Genomic DNA, 24,160 nt, shown 5'->3' on the forward strand with positions numbered 1-24,160 from the left:
GGGGAGGTAAGTTTTTGTTAGTTTTACCAGGTAAGTATGACACTTACAGGGTTCAGTTCTTGGTCCAAGGTAGCCCACCGTTGGGGGTTCAGAGCAACCCCAAAGTTACCACACCAGCAGCTCAGGGCCGGTCAGGTGCAGAGTTCAAAGTGGTGCCCAAAACGCATAGGCTTCAATGGAGAGAAGGGGGTGCCCCGGTTCCAGTCTGCCAGCAGGTAAGTACCCGCGTCTTCGGAGGGCAGACCAGGGGGGTTTTGTAGGGCACCGGGGGGGACACAAGCCCACACAGAAATTTCACCCTCAGCGGCGCGGGGGCGGCCGGGTGCAGTGTTAGAACAAGCGTCGGGTTCGCAATGGAAGTCAATGAGAGATCAAGGGATCTCTTCAGCGCTGCAGGCAGGCAAGGGGGGGCTTCCTCGGGGAAACTTCCACTTGGGCAAGGGAGAGGGACTCCTGGGGGTCACTTCTGCAGTGAAAGTCCGGTCCTTCAGGTCCTGGGGGCTGCGGGTGCAGGGTCTTTTCCAGGCGTCGGGACTTAGGTTTCAGAGAGTCGCGGTCAGGGGAAGCCTCGGGATTCCCTCTGCAGGCGGCGCTGTGGGGGTTCAGGGGGGACAGGTTTTGGTACTCACAGTCGTAGAGTAGTCCGGGGGTCCTCCCTGAGGTGAGGTGTTGGTTCTCCACCAGCCGAGTCGGGGTCGCCGGGTGCAGTGTTGCAAGTCTCACGCTTCTTGCGGGGAGATTGCAGGGTTCTTTAAAGCTGCTCCTTTGGATAAAGTTGCAGTCTTTTTGGAGCAGGTCCGCTGTCCTCGGGAGTTTCTTGTCGTCGTCGAAGCAGGGCAGCCCTCAGAGGATTCAGAGGTCGCTGGTCCCTTTGGAAGGCGTCGCTGGAGCAGAGTTCTTTGGAAGGCAGGAGACAGGCCGGTGAGTTTCTGGAGCCAAGGCAGTTGTTGTCTTCTGGTCTTCCTCTGCAGGGGTTTTCAGCTAGGCAGTCCTTCTTCTTGTTGTTGCAGGAATCTAAATCTTTAGGTTCAGGGAAGCCCTTAAATACTAAATTTAAGGGCGTGTTTAGGTCTGGGGGGTTAGTAGCCAATGGCTACTAGCCCTGAGGTTGGGTACACCCTCTTTGTGCCTCCTCCCAAGGGGAGGTGGTCACATTCCTATCCCTATTGGGGGAATCCTCCTTCTACAAGATGGAGGATTTCTAAAAGTCAGAGTCACCTCAGCTCAGGACACCTTAGGGGCTGTCCTGACTGGCTAGTGACTCCTCCTTGTTTTTCTCATTATCTCTCCTGGACTTGCCGCCAAAAGTGGGGGCTGGGTCCAGGAGGCGGGCATCTCCACTAGCTGGAGTGCCCTGGGGCATTGTAACACGAAGCTTGAGCCTTTGAAGCTCACTGCTAGGTGTTACAGTTCCTGCAGGGGGGAGGTGTGAAGCACCTCCACCCAGAGCAGGCTTTGTTTCTGTCCTCAGAGAGCACAAAGGCTCTCACCGCATGAGGTCAGACACTCGTCTCTCAGCAGCAGGCTGGCACAGACCAGTCAGTCCTGCACTGAACAATTGGGTAAAATACAGGGGGTATCTCTAAGATGCCCTCTGTGTGCATTTTTTAATTAATCCAACACTGGCATCAGTGTGGGTTTATTATTCTGAGAAGTTTGATACTAAACTTCCCAGTATTCAGTGTAGCCATTATGGAGCTGTGGAGTTCGTTTTTGACAGACTCCCAGCCCATATACTCTTATGGCTACCCTGCACTTACAATGTCTAAGGTTTTGCTTAGACACTGTAGGGGCATAGTGCTCATGCACATATGCCCTCACCTGTGGTATAGTGCACCCTGCCTTAGGGCTGTAAGGCCTACTAGAGGGGTGACTTACCTATGCCACAGGCAGTGGGAGGTTGGCATGGCACCCTGAGGGGAGTGCCATGTCGACTTAGTCATTTTCTCCCCATCAGCACACACAAGCTGGCAAGCAGTGTGTCTGTGCTGAGTGAGGGGTCCCTAGGGTGGCATAAGACATGCTGCAGCCCTTAGAGACCTTCCCTGGCATCAGGGCCCTTGGTACCAGGGGTACCAGTTACAAGGGACTTACCTAGGTGCCAGGGTTGTGCCAATTGTGGAAACAATTGTACATTTTAGGTGAAAGAACACTGGTGCTGGGGCCTGGTTAGCAGGGTCCCAGCACACTTCTCAGTCAAGTCAGCATCAGTATCAGGCAAAAAGTGGGGGGTAACTGCAACAGGGAGCCATTTCTTTACACCGGAGTAACCACGATTTCCCTGAGAAATCAATTGTGTCATGCGCTCCGCTGTCCAATCATCCCTGCTCTTGGGTAGAGATGAGGCACTGCTAGTTACCCAGAGCAAAACCCGGATTAGGGCGACAGGTGTCACCTGTAGTGGGTTAAGACTCAGTCTCCCACACCGCAGGTGATTCTGCCGCTCAAATCCAGTAGTCTCATTAGAATAATGAGAGCCTAAGCGACAATACCAGAGGACTCACTAGACTTTCACTTAAACAAACCCATCATTTTCCATTTCTTTGTTCCTCAATCCTTCCATATTAGCTAAAAAATATTTGCACTCCCTAGATGACTGTGGATGTGTCAGATTACATAGGCTAAACTAAAGACTTTTGTATGTCTGAAATTATTTCTCTTTTTTGGTCACCCAGGCAGAGGCCGTTCATTGTCTCTAAAGGACACTGTTTATTCGTTGTCAACCTGCAATTACCTTGTGTAACACCAAAGCGAAGCTCAAGGTTTGAGATAGTGAGTGTATTTTTTCCACAAGAAGTATGGCAACAACAGCTTCACTATGCTGGAGTGCTGCTACAGGACATTTGCTGTGTAGCCAATGGAAAAGTAGGGCATAATTTAATCGAACACTACTGCTTGGATGTAAATGCAGTGGCTGAGTCATTGTCTGTGCGTGGAGCAGTTCTGTGAAACCTGTTTTAGAAAAGGTGAACCTGCTTTCTTCGTATCCTATTTACTTTTTGCTATACTTATTCAACTATTTGAATTTATCAAAGATCAATGCTGGAGAACAAATTGATAATTTAACGGTAACAGCAGGTCTCAGCTGTTGCTATCTTTCATAGCCTTACATGCAGCCTTTTTCCCTCCACATTTATCATTTCACTTTCTATCATGAATATCTTTCTCTCTTACGCTATGCAATTTGAACTTGTATGGCCCCTAGAGGGAGTAGAGAGCTCAGAACCTTCAGCTCCATGGCTGAAGTTTGGGTTGTTGCTACTGAGGCAGGTGTGCTAGTAAACAAACCCTTTTGTTCGGTCATGTTAACACTTTTGGCAGCTGTGGAAAGTAACCAGAGGTTCTGAGGAGAATGATTTGAGCATGTGAATCTATGAAAGCCCCAAGGCTAGAGAACTGGAATTGCAGGTAAGTAAGTAATTTCATCCTACTATTATGCCAGAGTTATATCGAAGCTGCCTTCAACTGAAAATCACTTCCCTCTGCCTGTAGTTAAGCATTTTACCCAATCCTTTAATACCTGTTCACCCTTTTACCATACTAGCTATACATAAAGTGGGCATTAATCCCTTTATTTGGATACAACATAGCTTTTGGTCCCAATTTTAATCTGGTTTATTTCAGCTGCACTAATCACCCCAAGCAAAATATTGTAGGTTACTTTGCAACTAGTCAAATTTCATACCCTGGGTTAGTAGACTTGAGAGTATATGTTAACTTCTGTCAGTCCACTATGTTCCTAAGGCCCCTTGCTTTCAGGAAAACCTTTGTTCATGACCTGGTGGTTTTCACAGAGCTCCTGCAGCAGCTAGACATGTTTCTAGTGGTCAGCAACACGCCTCCAAAAGAGTCTACACTTGTTGCATATACTATTCACTGCACCACCCAAGCTGCCTGCTTGTTCCTTTGGATGCACTAACACCATTCCTCCGGGTAGCCTTTTTCGTGATAAAGGGTGAACTGAGAAATGATTTTTTTAAGCATCAAGGCTATCATAATTCTTTTAGACTTCATTTTATATTTATAATTGGCTTTATAATAATTTTTTGTGTGTCTGTTTTAAACGCTGAAACAATGTAAAACAAGTATTGCCTTGCATTGGCATTGTTTTTTTTTAGCTTTATTTGAAAAATGATGTGTTTACATTTTCCAAGTGTTCTGGAATTCCATACATGGGCCTTACTATTAATTGTTCAGGAGTGTCATTGAAATACCTTTGAGAGCTGATGTTAAAAGTAAGTAAATTACTCATAGTGCTTCTTGTGAGTTAAGTTACCCTTAGTACCTGTTCATTGAGAAATGTATAGGTTTTTACATGTGAAGCGCTTTGGCACTTCATTTGGTAGAGTCTGACTATAGATGAATACCAATTAAATCCTTTTTACCATAATTTTGGTGAGTTACTCGTAGAATATAGAACTCTTTGCTAATTTATCTGTATTTACCACTCAAGGCCCTTGCCAAAACTGTAGACAAGACTGTAGTTCATAAATTCATTTGACAACTTTCAATATGATGCTTCTCTGGCAAAAACCATGTGGCTATAGGAATTTTGAGAAAAACACCTAGTTGGTCAGTAGAAGTGATAGCATAGAAGTGATCTGACATATTTTAAGGTTGGCCCGAGACCACATTTAATTAATTATTGAGCTTACAACATGGTAATTCTCACCATTAGGTTACACAGCAGTTGTGTTTATGCAGCAATTGTTTATATTTGCCTGCTAATGAGTGACAATGGCCTCAAATATTGTGCACTGATGTTAATGTAAGTGCACGGAAATGCAAGTCCTTGTTGTGGAAATGACTATAACCTGGATTTATGTAGTTTTATCATGCAGTTAACAAAATGCTTTCTTGGTTATTTACAAGAGTTACATATTTCCTGAAATCCATAGAGTAATACTCTACAGGCTGTATTTTCAAAGATACGTCAGTAAGTTTAATATTTCAGTCACATTGTTTCTCTTTTTCTTTTTTTACAAAATGACTTTCAGATTAAATGAATCAACAGGCTATGATGTTGCATATACTGGTGTACATTTTAAGCCAGGACAGATCCAAAGACATTTCATTGAAGTTCCTCTGGGAGCCACATGGGCTGGTTTGTGCACAGTTTACTTATATTTTCATTTTAGCTGTACGTTATTTCACGTGTTCCTTTTCTGTTTAGAATAGTTTCTTTTCTGTTTACAGTTTATGCCTCTTAAAATGTGTGGATACATATTTCTTTACATTAATGACTTCAGAAGTTATAAATACTTGGTTGCCTTTGTTCATTATTTAGCAACACAAAACTAAAAACATTAGACTAATTTGTTCAAAGGTTTGAGATTTTTGTATTCAGAATATGATGAAAGTTTCATATTTAACACACTTCTGGTACTCCCATTATTGCCTGCAATTGTATTGCTCTTGGCAAAAAAGCTTCTATTCGTATTAGGAAGCCTTTTACATGGACAGAAGGAGCGTGTTACAGAGTAGTTATTCGGCTTAATTGCCCTTTGCCTTTCCTCCCGCACAAAATATACTTTACTTCCATCACAATAGGGTGTCAAAATCATTTAAACTTGCTCACAGTCATTGCCTGTCAGTAGGGCACGCTGGACTTTAAGAGTGGTTTTGTTCTCAACAGTTTGTGCAGTTCTCAGCTCATTATAAAGAGTTGGGAGAGATCACTGAAACTATCTAACTTACCATGAGGGTGACATTTTGAAACGGTTTACCAGCTTAGCATGACAAGGTGTTAGCAACAGTAATTTGACTAACATTGCTATTGTTTGAGAATTGGACACCCATAAACTTAATTTGTCCCACATCAAATGTTTGCCAAACTAATATCTCAATATATTGATTGTGGTGTACTTAATAGCTGCCATGTTTTCAGATTGCTTATGTGTGACATTGCAATGGTTTCAGTGTACCTATGAGTGACACTCAACTGCCAAATGTATGACCCTTAATGTGGCATTTTCTTGCGAGTAAAACCAATCAATGAAGTGCATGGAAAGAGAGAGATATTCAAAATGACACCCTTTTGATCAATGAGAAGCCCTAAAATATCTTGAAACTGCTTTAAAACACTTAAAATGGAAAGTTAAGATATTGATACAAATAAAATGTCTTGCACCCCCACACCAAATGCACCTGATTGCTCCATAATACAGGTAAGTACATGCTGCATAGATCAGATGAACATCAGGCAGGTATTTTGTTGTTCCAGGCTGTACAAAAATAAGCAAAATCACCTAAAGCTGGTAAATACTTTTACCCTTTATCTGTGCATACTACAAAGAATAAATATAAATAAAAAGTACTTTTAAATGTGTTCTAGAGCTGAGCCATGACTATTACTTAAAGTAAACAAATACAGGAATGACAATTTGCAAATGGATAAATATGATGTGGTTTCCAGTTCTATTTAATATTACATGCAGGCATTAGGAGACTCATCAAAAACAACTAAACTTCTCCAACATTGGAGCTTTCATAGATTCACATGCTCGAGTCATCCTCATCTAGGTGGGAGTCCAACAGTATCTTCTAAAGCAATAGAAACAGCATACATAGCTTATCCACATCATTTATTAAGAACCTAACTCCAATTAGATGATCGCCCCCTCTAGAACACTCCCTGCAGAGGCATCCCCCACAGATTTTCCACTGCACGTCGTGTGAAAAGCAGTCTCCCTGACTTGTGCTCAGTTCTTAAACTTCTACCCTGATTTTGGTCATCCAATGTCACCTTTGCTGCTTCATCTTTCAGAGCCTGACATAAATATTTCATAAACATCTCGACTTTTCAAACCGTGTGGGACCTGTGGAAAGGAGAGGTTATACTCTGAAGATCCTCACAAAGAGTTTATCTACTGCCTTCATTCTGCCCACTAGGTAAAGGATTGTAAAATTTGCTGTACTTTTTCATCCAAAACTCTCGACAATACAGAGGGGAGGCTTTTATTATGGTTACAAAAGTTAAAATCACAAAGTCTACCATTTCCGAGGAAAAGGACCGTGTGGATTCAATTTCCTCACTTGAAAGCTCAAAATAAGAGGGAGAGGTCGCCCCAGGGATCACCAGAGGTGCATAGAAAGGCAGTGAAAAAGACTCTGAATGAGTCTTTAAGAGACTTTTCTCTCACACAGAAAAAGAAGAGATTATCTCCTCAGAAGCTACAGGATTATAGCCTACCACTCCCTCTTCGGGTCTGGCTTTACATCCTGGAAAGTCTTCCACAGAGCCAGTGAGTATGAAATCCAGACTTGTGACAAAGGTCTTGTTGATGACATCATTGCCATCAAAAATGTCACCAAGTGCAGTGACGACAACCAGGACTGCGACAACTATGTTGACAGTCACGTAGATGACGACGACCCTGTCGATGATCACCATGCAGATACTGTCAGCGACAATATTGATGAAGAAGGCTTTCTCGACAAGACCATCGATGACTACAGAACATTGATGAAAACTCCAGCGTCGACGATGCGACCATCGACAAACAAACCATCATTGTTGCTATTGACACCTGACCTGACGACATCATCGATAGTACCATCCACAAAAGACAAACCAAACCAAGGCAAGACTTGCTGTGCCCAGAACACACCTCACTTTGCAAGATGTCTCCCTTTCTACCAAATCACCAGTTGGATGTGGAGGACTCAGATGATAATGACCCATTTGGTACTGCTCACAGTCCCTCAGAATGTAACGCTAAGTACCAAGACGATGATGAAGGTGATTACAGGCAACATGTCTATGGAAGTACATAAAAAAATCTATACAACATGTGGAGCATTTCCAACAGTTCGCTCCACCTCCAACTCAAGAGGGCATGGTTCCTGTTCCTGTTGCTCTAGTGCTTGACCTTCATGGCATGTTACAGGATTATTACAAGCTCTTCCCTGAGCCTACGAAATCAGCGTTTCCAATGCATTCACAAACTCAAACACCAAGATCATCTGATCCAATGCTGCCTGTGACTCCCAGAATGTTCCCCAGTTTGTAATATTGCCATGCTTCCTGTAGATGATCTCTCTTGCTTGGATAAAGAGGAAGAGGAGGGAGACCTCCTAGATAATCAGTCTGTTCCCAATGAACAGGATGGCTACCTCATTCAGACGCCTTCACCACTTCACCCACAACTGGCAGATTACCCACCGGATGATATTGGGGGTTTCCATACCATAATGGAGAGAGCTGCCAAACGATTTCAGCTTCCCCTAACAATCAATCAATCTGATTTTATTTTTTATAACAGTTTTAAAGAACCTGCTAGAAGGTCCGTTAGAGTAATCCCTATGTTTGATTATATCTGGGATGCAGGAATAAAAATAATGAAAATTCCTGCCTCCGTATCATCTGTTTTACAATGAATAGATGAAAACCACAAAGCTCCTGAGGACTTGCTGGCATGTTTGGTGGGACACCCCAAACCAGACTGTTGTTTTACCAGTGGCCCAGCGTCAGTCCAAGATTCTTGCAACACCAATATCTATCCCGCTTGACAAAGAAGGCAGATGCCTCAATAATATAGGGAAGAGGTTCTCAACCACGTCAGCGATGGTCCGAGTGGTCAACTTGTTTGCATTACTAGGCAGTTCTGACCGGCAGAGGTGGTCAGACATTGTTGCATATATACATTTTCTACCGGAGGATAAAAGAGCCAAAGAAAAGAAGATCTTGCAGGAGGGAGAGAGAGCCTCATTTGAAATGATTGTTTGTGCTATGGATCAAGCTTCGATAGAATTTAGACAGCTTGGAGGATTAGCAGTTTTTAGCACCAAGGATGGCTGAAGGCCACATTATTCAAACCTTAAGTACAGAGCAAGATATTAGACATGCCATACGACGGAGAGACTCTGTTCTGCAAGCATGTAGACGACTCCTTGCAAGAAATAAAAGCGGAAACGGGTACCGCAAGGTCCTGGGAGACCTTACAAATTAGGAAAGTGCCTTGTTGATGGGCACGTGGAAGAGGCGTTTACTCATACAGAGGAGGTTACCAGAGGTATTGGTGTTATCAGCCCTTTCAGCACACCTATAAACCACAGTATCAGCAACAAAAGTATAGAACACCGCCAGCAGCTGTCTACTCCAAACAACCATGAAAAAAGCAGACGTCTCAGCCAAGAGACACTGGCAGAAAACAATGACAACATGGCGGTTCTGGCTACATCACATGCAGTACGCCATCCAGTCGAAGCAAAAATTTCAAAATTGTCCGATCAGTGGCAGAAAATAACCTCGGACAAATGGGTGTTGGATCTCATTACACATGGCAGTACTTTGGAGTTCAGCCAGATTCTGCCTGTCACCTCGCCAAAACGAGTGCACCCATCTCATCTCCATCTACTTCAGAAGGAAGTGCTCTCAATGCTATGCTATGCTATGCTAAGGTGCCATAGAGAAAGTCACACATTCTTTAAAAGGAATAGGCTGCTACTCTTGTTTTTTTCTTCATAAAGAAGAAATCCGGGGAATGGTGGCCCATTTTGGACCTCAGGAGATTGAACAAGTATCTGAAAAAGCAATACTTTCATATGATAACCCTCCAAGACAGCCTGCATCTCCTCAATCACAGAGATTACATGACAAACTTAGGTCTACAGGATGCTTATTTTCATACTCTTATTCACCCAAAGCATCGCAAATTTCACAGATTCAGGGTAACCAGTTCCTCCCTTTTGGTCTCACACCAGTCTCTTGCATCTTCACGAAGTGTCTGGTCCTAGTAGCAGGAGGACGCCATGCGGAGGATGCTGTCAGGATCCTTATCCACTTGATAAAACATAAGCCCGACATCACAGACAAACAAAGGACAAAGAGGTCTCCAGGATTTTTCTGTGCCTGGACGATTGGCTCACAAAAGCGCCATTGTTCCACCAAGTGTCGAAGGCTACAAAGGCCTGTCTGCAAATGTTTCAAACTTTTAGCTTATTACTCAATTAAGTCAATCCTCCTGTCCATCCACGAGGATACTGAAGGAAGATGGGCTCTGGTTGCAGTTACACCGCCACTCCCAAGCCCCCCTTCTGCATGGTTTTTGATGCAATTTTGACTGAAGTTTACTGGGTTCCTGCTAACCAGGTTCCCAGTGTCAGTGTTCCTTCCCCAAAGCAAGATCCCTCAAGTGGCCAGGCCCCTTTACCACTTATGCAAGTCCCCAGTAAGTGGTACCCCTGGTACCTAGGGCAAAGACATTAAAGAGGGTCTTTAACAGCTGCAGCACAACTTGTGCTACTCTAAGGGACCCAAGACCAACCTTATGCAGACTGCCATTGCAGGCTGCATGATAAGGTGCTCGCAAAATTGAAAACACATGGCACACAGGCTGTGTGCCATGACCCTTAAACACTGCATTTAATATTTGCAAGTTACCTCTACAGCAGGCCTTGCATCCCTAAGGCAGAGTGCATTATATTACATGTATAAGCATATCTGCAAGAGGAGATATGCCCCTGCTATGTCTTTGTCGATTCTTAGACATAGTAAGTGTTCAGTGAAGCCATTTTCAATTCACATGCTGGACACTGGTCAATATGATTTCCCCAGCTACATGATGGCTTCTCTGAAACTAAGGATGTTTGGTATCAAACATCTCATATTCATAAACTCTCACTGATTCCAGTGATGGATTTATTATTACATGCACCCAGATGGCACCTTAGTGGTTCCCACTGAAAACTTACTAGCTGCTGGTGGGCTCACTGACTAGTTTCAGAAAGCCTGCCACCAACAGACGAGAGTCTGAGCGCCAAGGGTGGGAGCCTTTGCTCTCTGGAAGTCAGAAACAGTCTGCTCTGGCAGGGGTGTTAACATACCCTTCCCACCAGGATGAACGACAAATCGGATTTCCAAGGCCGGAGCCTTTGGTGTGCAGAACGGGCTGTCCTCCGAGGAGGATACCGACCCTCATGCCCCAGGGACCATTTGCCACTTGGGCAGATAGGAAAATTAACTATGCAGGAGGAGTGTTACATTTCCAGGCTGGACACACCCCTAGGGTGACAAGCCTGCAGTGGACATAGCCTGGGAAATTCTGCCATCTTGTGTGGTGGTGTTCAGGAACTATGGACAGGGTGATGCTCACTCTCCACAGAAAGTGGTAATCTAGGGGGTGTAGTGACTCCAGGGGTATGTTGCCCGTTGGCTACTGCCCTTCACTCCCCTTAATGCCCCCTAAGTTAAGTATTTAGGGGACCCCTGATACCAGGTGTAGGAAGTTGGCTCTGTATGTGCTATTTCAAAGTAAGGAATAGCATGCACAGAGTCCAAGGGTTCCCCTTAGAGGTAAGATAGTGGCAAAAAGAGATAATACTAATGCTCTATTTTGTGGTAGTGTGGTCGAGCAGTAGGCTTATCAAAGGAGTAGTGTTAAGCATTTGTTGTACATACACACAGGCAATAAATGAGGAACACACACTCGGAGACAAATCCAGCCAATAGGTTTTGTTATAGAAAAATATCTTTTCTTAGTTTATTTTAAGAACCACAGGTTCAAATTCTACATGTAATATCTCATTTGAAAAGTATTGCAGTTAAGTACTTTAGGAACTTTGAATCATTACATTAGCATGTATACTTTTTACATAAAACACAATAAGCTGTTTTAAAAGTGGACACTTAGTGCAATTTTCACAGTTCCTGGGGGAGGTAAGTTTTTGTTAGTTTTGTCAGGTAAGTAAATCACTTACAAGTCTCAGGTGTGGGTCCAAGGTAGCCCACCGTTGGGGGTTCCGAGAGACCCCAAAGTTACCACACCAGCAGCTCGGGGCCGGTCAGGTGCAGAGGTCAAAGAGGTGCCCAAAACACATAGGCTTCAATGGAGAGAGGGGGGAGCCCCGGTTCCGGTCTGCCAGCAGGTAAGTACCCGCGTCTTCGGAGGGCAGACCAGGGGGGTTTTGTAGGGCACCGGGGGGGACACAAGTTCACACAAAAAGTACACCCTCAGTGGCACTGGGGCGGCCGGGTGCAGTGTAGAAAAAAGCGTCGGGTTTTCAATGTAAATCAATGAGAGACCAAGGGATCTCTTCAGCGTTGCAGGCAGGCAAGGGGGGGGCTCCTCGGGGTAGCCACCACCTGGACAAGGGAGAGGGCCTCCTGGGGGTCACTCCTGCACAGGAGTTCCGTTCCTTTAGGTCCTGGGGGCTGCGGGTGCAGGGTCTTTTCCAGCTGTCGGGAAATGGAGTTCAGGCAGTCGCGGTCAGGGGGAGCCTCGGGATTCCCTCTGCAGGCGTCGCTGTGGGGGCTCAGGGGGGACAACTTTGGTTTCTCACGGACTCAGAGTCGCCGGAGGGTCCTCCCTGAGGTGTTGTTTCTCCACCAGTCGAGTCGGGGTCGCCGGGTGCAGTGTTGCAAGTCTCACGCTTCTTGCGGGGAGTTGCAGGGGTCTTTAAATCTGCTCCTTGAAACAAAGTTTGCAGTTCTTTTGGAGCAGTGCCGCTGTCCTCGGGAGTTTCTTGTCTTTCTTGAAGCAGGGCAGTCCTCAGAGGATTCAGAGGTCGCTGGTCCCTTGGAAAGCGTCGCTGGAGCAGGTTTCTTTGGAAGGCAGGAGACAGGCCGGTAAGTCTGGGACCAAAGCAGTTGGGGTCTTCTGTTCTTCCTCTGCAGGGATTTTTCAGCTCGGCAGTCTTCTTCTTCTTGTAGTTTCAGGAATCTAAATTCTTAGGTTCAGGGGAGCCCTTAAATACTAATTTTAAGGGCGTGTTTAGGTCTGGGGGGTTAGTAGCCAATGGCTACTAGCCCTGAGGGTGGGTACACCCTCTTTGTGCCTCCTCCCAAGGGGAGGGGGCTCACATCCCAAATCCTATTGGGGAATCCTCCATCTGCAAGATGGAGGATTTCTAAAAGTTAGAGTCACTTCAGCTCAGGACACCTTAGGGGCTGTCCTGACTGGCCAGTGACTCCTCCTTGTTATTCTCATTATTTTCTCCGGCCTTGCCGCCAAAAGTGGGGGCCGTGGCCGGAGGGGGCGGGCAACTCCACTAGCTGGAGTGTCCTGCGGTGCTGGCACAAAGGGGTGAGCCTTTGAGGCTCACCGCCAGGTGTGACAGCTCCTGCCTGGGGGAGGTGTTAGCATCTCCACCCAGTGCAGGCTTTGTTACTGGCCTCAGAGTGACAAAGGCACTCTCCCCATGGGGCCAGCAACATGTCTCGGTTGTGGCAGGCTGCTGGAACCAGTCAGCCTACACAGATAGTCGGTTAAGGTTTCAGGGGGCACCTCTAAGGTGCCCTCTGGGGTGTATTTTACAATAAAATGTACACTGGCATCAGTGTGCATTTATTGTGCTGAGAAGTTTGATACCAAACTTCCCAGTTTTCAGTGTAGCCATTATGGTGCTGTGGAGTTCGTGTAAAACAGACTCCCAGACCATATACTCTTATGGCTACCCTGCACTTACAATGTCTAAGGTATTGCTTAGACACTGTAGGGGCACAGTGCTCATGCACTGGTGCCCTCACCTATGGTATAGTGCACCCTGCCTTAGGGCTGTGAGGCCTACTCGAGGGGTGACCTATACCTGTATAGGCAGTGAGAGGCTGGCATGGCACCCTGAGGGGAGTGCCATGTCGACTTACTCGTTTTGTTCTCACCAGCACACACAAGCTGGCAAGCAGTGTGTCTGTGCTGAGTGAGGGGTCTCCAGGGTGGCATAAGACATGCTGCACCCCTTAGAGACCTTCCTTGGCATCAGGGCCCTTGGTACCAGGGGTACCACTTACAAGGGACTTATCTGGATGCCAGGGTGTGCCAATTGTGGAATCAAAAGTACAGGTTAGAGAAAGAACACTGGTGCTGGGGCCTGGTTAGCAGGCCTCAGCACACTTTCAATTCAAAACATAGCATCAGCAAAGGCAAAAAGTCAGGGGGTAACCATGCCAAGGAGGCATTTCCTTACACCAGGACTTTAGGTTTTCACTGGACACAAAAGATTGAGTAAACAAGAAGCCTGCAGAACCTGAGAACCAAGAAGAATAACTGACTTGGTGCCAATCCTGCTAGCCTGTCTTCTGTACCTGACCCTCAAGGAGCAAAAGACCTGTTCTGTTGCTGCAGCCTTCAAGAAACTGGAGAGCTGTCAGTGCTTCGCAGATCGCCAAAAATAACTCCCTTGGAGCAGAAGAGCTGCTTTCCTGCATGCAACCCAAGAAAGAACTGTAGAAATGGGGCTTCCAGAACCAGACATCATTGCACCTGAACCGCCTAGCCTGAGCTGAAGTAGGCCAACGTTGTCAGTGGTGTACCCAGGCCCTCCAGACACAGTCCACCTTGAGTGCACCCACTGTGGACTTCTCTATTGTCTGCAACCTGTTTCTGTAGACCTCCCTTCAACTGTGAATGTCCAGGAGACAGACCCGATGCCTCCGAACACCTCTGCACCTGTCTGATCTGGACCTAGGAGAAGCGATCCAAGGGTGCCCCCACGTTTCCTAACCTCGTGAGACCTGAGCCCATTTGTTGGCTTGATCAAACTGAACCCCCAGTCCACACCTGCAGACTGTTTCTGCAGGCCACCCTGCAACCGTGAGTAACTCCAGCACTGGACCCGACGCCAGAAGACACCACTGCACCCAAGCCCCACAGCTGAGGGGAAGTGGGCTGATAGTGTCCTACGTGCCTGAGGACCTCAAGGATCAAACCCCTGGCCTGACCTTCCAGTCCCACTTTTCAGCAACTTCCCAACCTGACTGTTTCTCATTGAAGTGAATGGGACACCCAGCGCTGTAAAACACCTGTGCACCCATACGCCTCAGAGCCTCCCAAGGTGACTTGTTGGTTTGCTCAAGGACCATGCTCCATACTCACCTTAAGCCCTGGAGAAAAGCCCTGTAAGTCATTTTGAAGTGTCTGAATGCAGTATATGTTTTCCCCCATAGGAAAACATTACTACACCCACAAATTGCACTGCCAACGTAAAAACTGTGAAAAGTCTTAACTCGAAAAGAACTTACCTGATTCCGGTGATCTTGGTATCAAAGTACAAGTTACTTTTAGAAATTGGTATTGATTAATTTGAGTGTATGTCTCACTTAATATATGAGTGAGTCTTACATGCTTAGCACTACCCTCTGACTAACTGCTTGAACACACTACCCCAAAAGAGCATTTGGGGTATTATTCTTGCCTGTGATACCTCTTGGGTTTGCCTGGACTCTTTGCACAGTGTACTTCATTTGGTCCACTATATAACACACCAGCGTCCTACAGATACTATTTCTGGGAGCAGTTCTGGATACTCTCAAAGACCAGACATTCTTGTCAGAAGAAAGAGAGAAAATCCTCATATGTTTAGCACACAACCTCTCAAAGATCCATTTCTGTTTGCCTTCTTAAATCACTTCTAGGAATGATGTAATCGGCTATCTTACCAGTGCCTTGTGCCCTCATGAGAATAAGACCTTTCCAAGAAGGAGTAGACGAAGAATGGATTCAGACAGAAGACTCATTAGACTATGTCATCAAGATCACACCAACTAAGACAAAAGCTCTTCCTTGGTGGACGGATGCCGACAATCTTATCATGGGGTTGAACGTTTTTATCCCAGATTCCCAAATATGTCATTACGACAGACTCTTCTCTGGAAGGTTGAGACTCATTTATAGGCCTTTCAGAGCAGCGGGAAATGTACCCTGACTCCATCAAGGATGCACATAAATGTCCTAGAGCTCACTGCAATCTCATTTGCCTTCCAAGCTTTCTTGCAGAGAATAAAAGGATCTTTAGTGCTGCTACGCATGGACAACTTGACTAGCATGCACTAAGTGTCCAAGCAGGGAGGAACATGATCTCGATTCTATGGAAATGGGCATTATCACACCAAATAACATTAATAGCAGACCATCTCCCAGGTTCGAATAACAGTTTGCCAGATGTAGGTGACATGTATTATGTAGGGTGACCGGTAGCACCTCTTTTTTCTCTTTACATTTGTTATCTTTATACTTGGTGATTGGGGATTAAATTAATTTTGATTAATTTTGGTTTATCATTTGTTTCCATTTACTTTCCTCTCATTTCTATAGTTTCTTTCTTGCTCTCGGTTTTGAATGGGACCTTTCTCCAGTTTATATTTTGTGCGTCTCAGAGTTTGAGCATTTTGGTTTCTAATACGATTCATTTATGTACAATTTAGAGCCCTGAAGAAGTCGCAGGGGATTAGAAGAACTCCCCATGACGAAACACGTGTTGGCTCGGAATTTATCCTCATGGATGTTGGTGTAAATAAATTTTAAAAAATTATATTGCGACCTATTAAATCTCCAAACTTTCTTTATGGACTTTGGAAGAACATTTGACTTTTTGTTTGCAATTCCTTGAACCCACTCACTTGGATCTAGACTCACTTGATTTGAACTGTACTCACTTGATTCGTTGACGTACACAATTTGTGAAGTTAAAAATTGTTTGGTAAGGGGGTCTCACCTTGTGCAATTTAATGTTGGGTTTATTCTAAACCCGTGAGGGATGGGTGTTTTCCCTTGTGTTGACTTCCCCTAACACTTTAATTGGCCTAGCAGTACCCTGAGCGCCATTCTTTTCCCTATTTTTGCACCCCACTTTCGTTTGTTTAACAGTTTGCCAGATACCTTGAGCCTGACAAAGCTGCCACGAATGGGAAATAAATCAATCCGTTCTCAAGAAAATCTTCCAGCAATAGCGCAAGCCGGCACTAGATCTTTGTGTCTCAAGAGAGCCGGAAATGCTGGTTTTATGCGAGCTGGGACTCCCCAACAAGGGTAATGGGGGAATACGTTTTCGATAAGATGGTCAGGGATCTTTGCATACACTCTCCTCCCAATCACTCTCATACCTAGACTTCCCAGAAAGATGAAGAGGGAGCTGCATTGAATGATTGTAATTGCACCATGGTGGCCCAGACAGCACTGGTTCTCTGAACTTCTCCTACTGTCGGAGGAGAATCACATTCAGCTGGAACCTCAGACGTATTTACTATCAATGAGCCGCAGCCAGGTGGTTCAACCGGACCAGTCTTCCCTGCAGTCATCAGCTTGGCTCCTGACTACCATGAATTTGCAGATATAAATATTCCACAAGACTGCAGAGATATAGTTGTGAGAGCAAGTGTGGACAAAACATACCGATTAAAATGGAAGCGTTTCTGCTTATGGCGCCAAAGGTAAAAAATTCACACTATCATAGCACCTCCGGAGCAAATCTTGCCATACCTACTACCTCTGGCTAAATCAGGCCTAGTTAATTATCCAATTAAAAGTACACTTAGCGGCAATTTCAAGATACAGACGTACACCTGAATCTCCTTCATTATGATCTAACAGAATAATTACACAGTTCCTTAAAGGTTTGTTCAGAGTCTTACCTCCAATAAAATCTCCTCTTCCAACCTGTCAACTTAGCACGGTACTGGCACAGTTCATAAAAGACTCTTTGAACTTATACATAAAGCAGAAAGCAAGTATCTAACATGGAAATTAGTGTTACTGCTAGGTTTAACATCATCCAGAAGAGTGGGTGAGATACAACCGTTAAATATCAAGGAGCCTTTCTTACAGTTTAAGGTTGATGCCGTGATTTTAAGAACCAATCCGAGGGTTAGTCCAAAAGTTCTTAAGGATTTTCATCTGAACTAACCTATTGTGCTTAACACATCTTCCTGAATCCCAGAAAGCTGCTGAAAATACATTGCACAAATTAGATGTAAGGAGATGCCTAAAGTTTTATTTGCATTGCACAAAACAGTTAAGAACTACAGATCAACTGCTAATTGTATATGGAAACCATAATAAAGATGGGCTGGTTTCCAAGGCAAGCATGGGTATTCAAATCTACTATTCTACGACTAGTAGGCCTTTGACTGGACAGATTAAGGCACACTCTACTAGGGCGATCGCTACTTTACAGTTCTGTTTGCTGGAGTGCCTATTGAAAGCAAATGCTGGGCAGCGACTTGAAAAACAAGCATACACTCACACACCGTTATTGCCTGGATTCATCAAAATGCAGTGATGCAGCTGCAGGACAAGCAGTACTACGCCTTCTCTTCCAATAAGGTGAGCCGACCAGGAGGATATATATGTAAATGTATACCCCCCATCTGCTATTGTGATGATTTAGCATGATATTAGTTATTTATATAACTATCTTCTCTGATTCAAGCATGTGAATCTATTAAAAATCCAGTACTGGAGAACAAAACGTGTTACTTTCCTATAACTCTCGTATTGGTATCTTTCATGGATTCACATGCGGCCCATCCTTCTCCCCATAGAGGCTCTCCTTCTTGCAAATGGAAACTATTCCCACTAGTGCTTAAATATCTGAAGGAGATTCCTGTGCAGTCGCCTGTTTGGCTGGCATGTGGTTCTTAATAAATGGTTTTGGATAAGCTACTAAAGTCAATATATTTTGCCATTATGAGGTTATGTATGTTGTTTCTACTGCTTTAGAAGGTATTGTGGGACTCCCATCTCGATGACAAGGATGACTTAAGCATGTGAATCTATGAAATATACCAAAACTGGAGAACAAGAGTTGCAGGTAAGTAACAAGTTTTTTTTCTCTTGGAAATGTGTCAACCCTAGGCAGAGTGCTTGACTCACCTGACTGCTGCTATTCCATCAGTGCCTGGGAGTGGGGTCTCAATTTGAGCACTTCTCCAGCTAGCTTTAATTACAGTCTTGAGCTGCAAAGTGTCTCGGGGCTTTAGCTGCAGAGGAGGGCGATGGGTACAGCTACAGTTTAATGCTGAGTCAGAGCAGGTAGAGAACCACAGGGAAATCTCCTCAAGAGAGTTCACTATAGTTGGCTGCAGTTTTCGATAATTAGAGGACCCCCTGCATGTTTTTTTCAGGCAGGCCTGTCTGAGCAGCTGCGATGCCTTCCTGGGGGCAGGCAGGATAGTAAAATTAAAACATCCTGCAGGGTGTCAGTCATGTGCACTGACGACCCTGTCAAGGCTTGTGTAAGTTAGCACAAAGAGTGCACAGCCAATTAGGTGCCACTTGGACCAGAGGACGCCTGCCTCACACACTGCCTGCGACAGGGCACCTGTACAAGAAAAAAAGTTTAATTTGACCACAGCTGCCACTCATTGATTGGCCATAATCCCAACACAGCACACAGTGCAGGGGTGGCACCATTTGCTGGAAAACCAGCAAGGGGAGGCGCCGCACCCAGATCATTCAGTGCAGGCGTACTGCTGGGTGACTTTATTATTGCAGAAATAGGAACTGTGGTGTTATCCTTCTCTAACAGCCACGTCACACGAGGCTCCGCCACAGCCTGGGCTGAGAGTGAGGCCTGGTTGATTGAATGTAGCCAGCCCCAGGCCATGACGCTGTGCCAACTCTAATGATAGTTGCATTGCTTCCCAGTATGTGTGCAGCAGGATGTGGTCAGGCAGCACACACTGTGTGCACTGCACTCACCAGAAGCGCGCTGCTTTACCTAGTGGAGAGTGGTTCCTACATTCATCTCTGCTTGTGCCACGCAGCACCAATGGTGTCAGGAGGCACTATAGATGCATGACTTAGATACTTTAGTGAGGTGATGCGGCCCACCACCCTAAAATGTGTTAGTCTGACCCCTGATGTGTGATACTTGCTAGGGCTGGTACTTCAGTGGGGATTGGCCAAGGGAATCCATGCATTAGGTTGCTTGTGGTTTGAATAAGAATTAACTTTAATCTGAAGTCAATGCACACATTTTCCATTTATTGACTTTCTTTTACCCTAGAGGTTACAGTATCTTCATGCTCATCAGATGTGTCTTCGAAGTTTGTGCTCCATGCAGTTCAGTTGATGAAGCAAAAGGCCTATCGAAGCCATGAGTTCTACAAGTTTTCCTCTTTACCAGAGAAGGGCTCTGTGACTGAAGCATTTCCTGTTTTGGTATGTAACATTTTATGTCAAGATGCTCTAATAGCTGTGGTGTTTGGCTTATTTTCAGCTTGCATGATACTTACTAAACTCTACTAATAAGCAAAAGCTATTTAGCCACTCTCATAGATGCGTTAATGTTGCTCTAGGCAAAGTAAAATTGCTTACACTGCTTGTGCTTGCAGTCCCTGGAGCCTGGGCCATCTTGGTATTTTCAGATTTGTTCAGATTGTTCTAATTTTAATCCTTGAACAGTAGGACTTTTCTGTTGAGTTCCACATTTGATTTTGCTATTCAACAGTTATTACTAATTCATAATTTGGAAGGACAGATAACAACCTTATTTTCTTTTGTTTGTGCATTCCCATTGGCAGTTGAATCGTTCTTTTGCAACATTTTCTTTGGATAATTGAAGGCAGAACTTTTTGCCCCAAGTTTCACCCCTGTCTACTGCTTGAGCATGCTCGGAGTTGCAGACTAAAGTTTGCTTTATTTTACTATCATATTCTAAATGTACCATAGTTGAGTCCTAGGAATCATCAACTGCAATCGAAAAAGTGGTCTCGAAGGTGCTGTAAAAAATAAATAAAAAAAATAAAAAGTTTAACTCTTTCTAGGAGCCTGCAGAGTTTCAATATTCAGTCTGTACTCTAAGGTAATTGCTGGTCTAATACTGGCAAAATTTAATGGATATTGTTGAGGCCACAGACAAATGTGGCCATGGTTGCTTTGTTTGCATGTGGTGCCTACAAGTCCGACTAGACAGTTGATTTTGGATATCCTGAGAGAAGGTGCTGGAAGATAAATTCTAAAGCCATTGCATTAAACATTTAACTTGATCTCCTTCTTTTCTCCTTGGTAAGAACCTGGAGAGTGCAAGTCCAGGGTAGCAACACTAAAGCTATAAATTATATTTAATAAAAGGATTGCAGTAGCCTCTGCAATAAGGTGATGAAAACATAGGTTTGGGCATTGAACACACCACATCTGCATCTACAAAGCTTTTGTAGTGCGGGAGGGAACCAAACATTCTTATGACCCTGACTATGTATGGCGGTCACAATTTTGAACTTGTGGTCTCTGAGGAATGCTTTGTATCAGGATTGACTTCTCGACTTCTCTGCTGAGCAGATGGTCCCACACACACCCCTAAAGAGCCTCTGTATCCAGACTGAACAGCAATAACAGAAGTATTAGATATTGTCCAAGGAAGGAGTCAGTGTGGTTCCAGCTGCAACTTTGACAGTCTGTCTAAGCAGGGAGATGGAAAGGATTTTCAGGCTTGTGAGAATCTAATATCACAGCTCCTTATTTTCATCTCTGTTCCTGCAGTTTTGCAGTATTTCCAACCTAAAAAGGTTCAGGAAAAGGGTTGTCCATGGTATCTGGCCGCCATTAATTTTTTATTCATGTGAGTGTTTTTTTTCTTCTTTCAAACAATAGAGCTTTCTGTAGGATGCCCTTAAGAATGGTCTTCCTATTCATTTTAGTTCCCACTATAACTCCCCAGTGTGAACATAATTGGGCTCTACTCCTTTTTGATGGTGACGTTGTTGAGCCCCTTAGTAATTGTGCATTCATTGTTAACTCTTGGGCCAAAATGTGTTGGTTGGAAAAGTTGTGGTGCCCTCCCCTAATACTTTTTTTATGCCCTGTGTTTTTTTCCTCCAGTGAATTCCGTCTGTAACATTTTAAATTTGCTCTTTAACAACTCCCTATTGCCCCCCCCCCCCCCGGTAAAGGCTGGTTCATCTCTCCCAAGGCCTTCTAGTGCTTTTATATTTGGGCATAAGCATGATGTGTATTTGGAGTGTATGTGTTCAAGTTTTGGTAGAACCTGAATGTATGATGGTATTCATTTGGGACACCAAGTGCATTGTTGCACTGAATTTGTCTCCCTGCTCTGTATTTTGTCCATATATACATGACTGCCTGTGCATCCCTCTGCTTAGAACCCAGCCATTAAAATTAGTTTCACCTTTTCTTTATTCAGAGCAGGGTTCCCCTCCCAGAATACAACATGCCCTCCTTACTGCATTTCTGATTGCCCCGCTGTACGGTGACCTTCTCTGGGTCTTGCACCAACTAAGTATTTACCACTGCTTTCCTTGTATTCCCTGCTCCAGAAGTCTCTGAAAACTGAACTAGACGAAAAAGGCACTTCTACCAACAGATGTCTTTTAAAATCTGAAAAAGCCATGCTTTAGTTAGATTGTTTTTTTCACTTTGGCTACCATAAATAGATAAATCCTGCCCCCTCGAGTCAACGACTTGTACATCGTCTGGATCTCACAGGTTCAAGATTTACAAGTAATACTTCAAATGAAATGTATTTCACTCAGGTATTCTACGAACTTTGGATAATCACAATAGCATGTACAGTTTTGACAAAAATGGCAATAAGCTATTTTAAAAGTGGACACAGTGCAAAAATCAACAGTTCCTGGGGGAGGTAAGTATTTGTTAAGTTCACAGGTAAGTAAAACACTTACAGGGTTCAAAGTTGGGTCCAAAGTAGCCCACCGTTGGGGGTTCAAGGCAACCCCAAAGTTACCACACCAGCAGCTCAGGGCCGGTCAGGTGCAGAGGTCAAAGTGGTGCCCAAAACACATAGGCTTCAATGGAAACAGGGGTGCCCCGGTTCCAGTCTGCCAGCAGGTAAGTACCCGCGTCCTCGGAGGGCAGACCAGGGGGGTTTTGTAGGGCACGGGGGTGGAAGGACACAAGCAGGCAGTGAAAGTACACCCTCAGCGTCACAGGGGCGGCCGGGTGCAGAGTGCAAACAGGCGTCGGGTTTCAGATAGGAATCAATGGGGAGACCCGGGGGTCTCTTCAACGATGCAGGCAGGCACAGGGGGGGGGGGGGGGCTCCTCGGGGTAGCCACCACCTGGGCTAGGCAGAGGGTCACCTGGGGGTTGCTCCTGCACTGGAGTTCGGTTCCTTCAGGTCCTGGGGGCTGCGGGTGCAGTGCTGGTTCCAGGCGTCGGGTTCCTTGTTACAGGCAGTCGCGGTCAGGGGGAGCCTCTGGATTTCCTCTGCAGGCGTTGCTGTGGGGGCCAACTCTTGCTACTCACGGGCTCGCAGTCGCCGGAGAGTCCTCCCTGTAGTGTTAGTTTTCTTCAGGTCGAGCCGGGGGCGTCGGGTGCAGAGTGGAAAGTCTCACGCTTCCTAGCGGAAAACGTGGGGTCTTTAAAGTTGCTTCTTTGTTGCAGAAAGTTGCAGTTTCTTGAACAGGGCCGCTGTTCTCGGGAGCTTCTTGGTCCTTTAGATGCAGGGCAGTCCTCTGAGGCTTCAGAGATCGCCGGTCCCTGTTGGATGCATCGCTGTTGCAATTTTCGTTGAAGTAGGGAGACAGGACGGTGGGGCTGGGGCCAAATCAGTTGTCGTCTCCGTCTTCACTGCAGGGCTTCAGATCAGCAGTCCTTCTTCTTCTTTAGGTTGCAGGAATCTATCTTCCTCGGTTCTGGAGGCCCCTAAATACTGAATTTAGGGGTGTGTTTAGGTCTGGGAGGGCAGTAGCCAATGGCTACTGTCCTTGTGGGTGGCTACACCCTCTTTGTGCCTCCTCCCTGTGGGGAGGGGGCACATCCCTAATCCTATTGGGGGAATCCTCCTTCTACAAGATGGAGGATTTCTAAAAATAAGAGTCACCTCAGCTCAGGACACCTTAGGGGCTGTCCTGACTGGGGGGTGACTCCTCCTTGTTTTCCTCATTATCTCCTCCAGCCTTGCCGCCAAAAGTGGGGGCAGTGGCCGGAGGGGCAGGCATCTCCACTCGCTGGGATGCCTGTGGCGCTGTAACAAAGGGGGTGAGCTTTTGAGGCTCACCGCCAGGTGTTACAGTTCCTGCAAGGGGAGGTGAGAAGCACCTCCACCCAGTACAGGCTTTGTTCTTGGCCACAGATTGACAAAGGCACTCTCCCCATGTGGCCAGCAAAATGTCTGGTGTGTGGCAGGCTGGCAAAAACTAGTCAGCCCACACTGGAAGTCGGGTATGTTTTCAGGGGGCACCTCTAAGATGCCCTCTGGGTGTTTTTTACAATAAAGTGCACACTGGCATCAGTGTGCATTTATTTTGCTGAGAAATTTGATACCAAACTTCCCAGTTTTCAGTGTAGCCATTATGGTGCTGTGGAGTTAGTGTTTGGCAGACTCCCAGACCATATACTCTTATGGCTACCCTGCACTTACAATATCTAAGGCTTTGCTTAGACACTGTAGGGGCATAGTTCTCATGCACATATGCCCTCACCTGTGGTATAGTGCACCCTGCCTTAGGGCTGTAAGGCCTGCT

The 24,160-nt window shown here is 45.4% G+C and overlaps 1 protein-coding gene across 2 annotated transcripts in view; it reads left to right on the plus strand.

Annotated features, from left to right (window-relative positions):
- TPP2 (tripeptidyl peptidase 2) overlaps nucleotides 1-24,160 on the plus strand; it is a 635,278-nt gene that overhangs the window by 279,877 nt on the left and 331,241 nt on the right. For both annotated transcript variants that reach the window (XM_069204557.1, XM_069204556.1), the window contains exons 16-17: nucleotides 4,998-5,104; nucleotides 19,723-19,877. In XM_069204557.1, coding sequence (XP_069060658.1) covers nucleotides 4,998-5,104; nucleotides 19,723-19,877 — 262 coding nt within the window. The remainder of the gene's footprint in view (nucleotides 1-4,997; nucleotides 5,105-19,722; nucleotides 19,878-24,160) is intronic.

The sequence above is a fragment of the Pleurodeles waltl genome, chromosome 8 (genome assembly GCF_031143425.1).
Source record: "Pleurodeles waltl isolate 20211129_DDA chromosome 8, aPleWal1.hap1.20221129, whole genome shotgun sequence".
In the NCBI taxonomy this organism is placed as follows: domain Eukaryota; kingdom Metazoa; phylum Chordata; class Amphibia; order Caudata; family Salamandridae; genus Pleurodeles; species Pleurodeles waltl.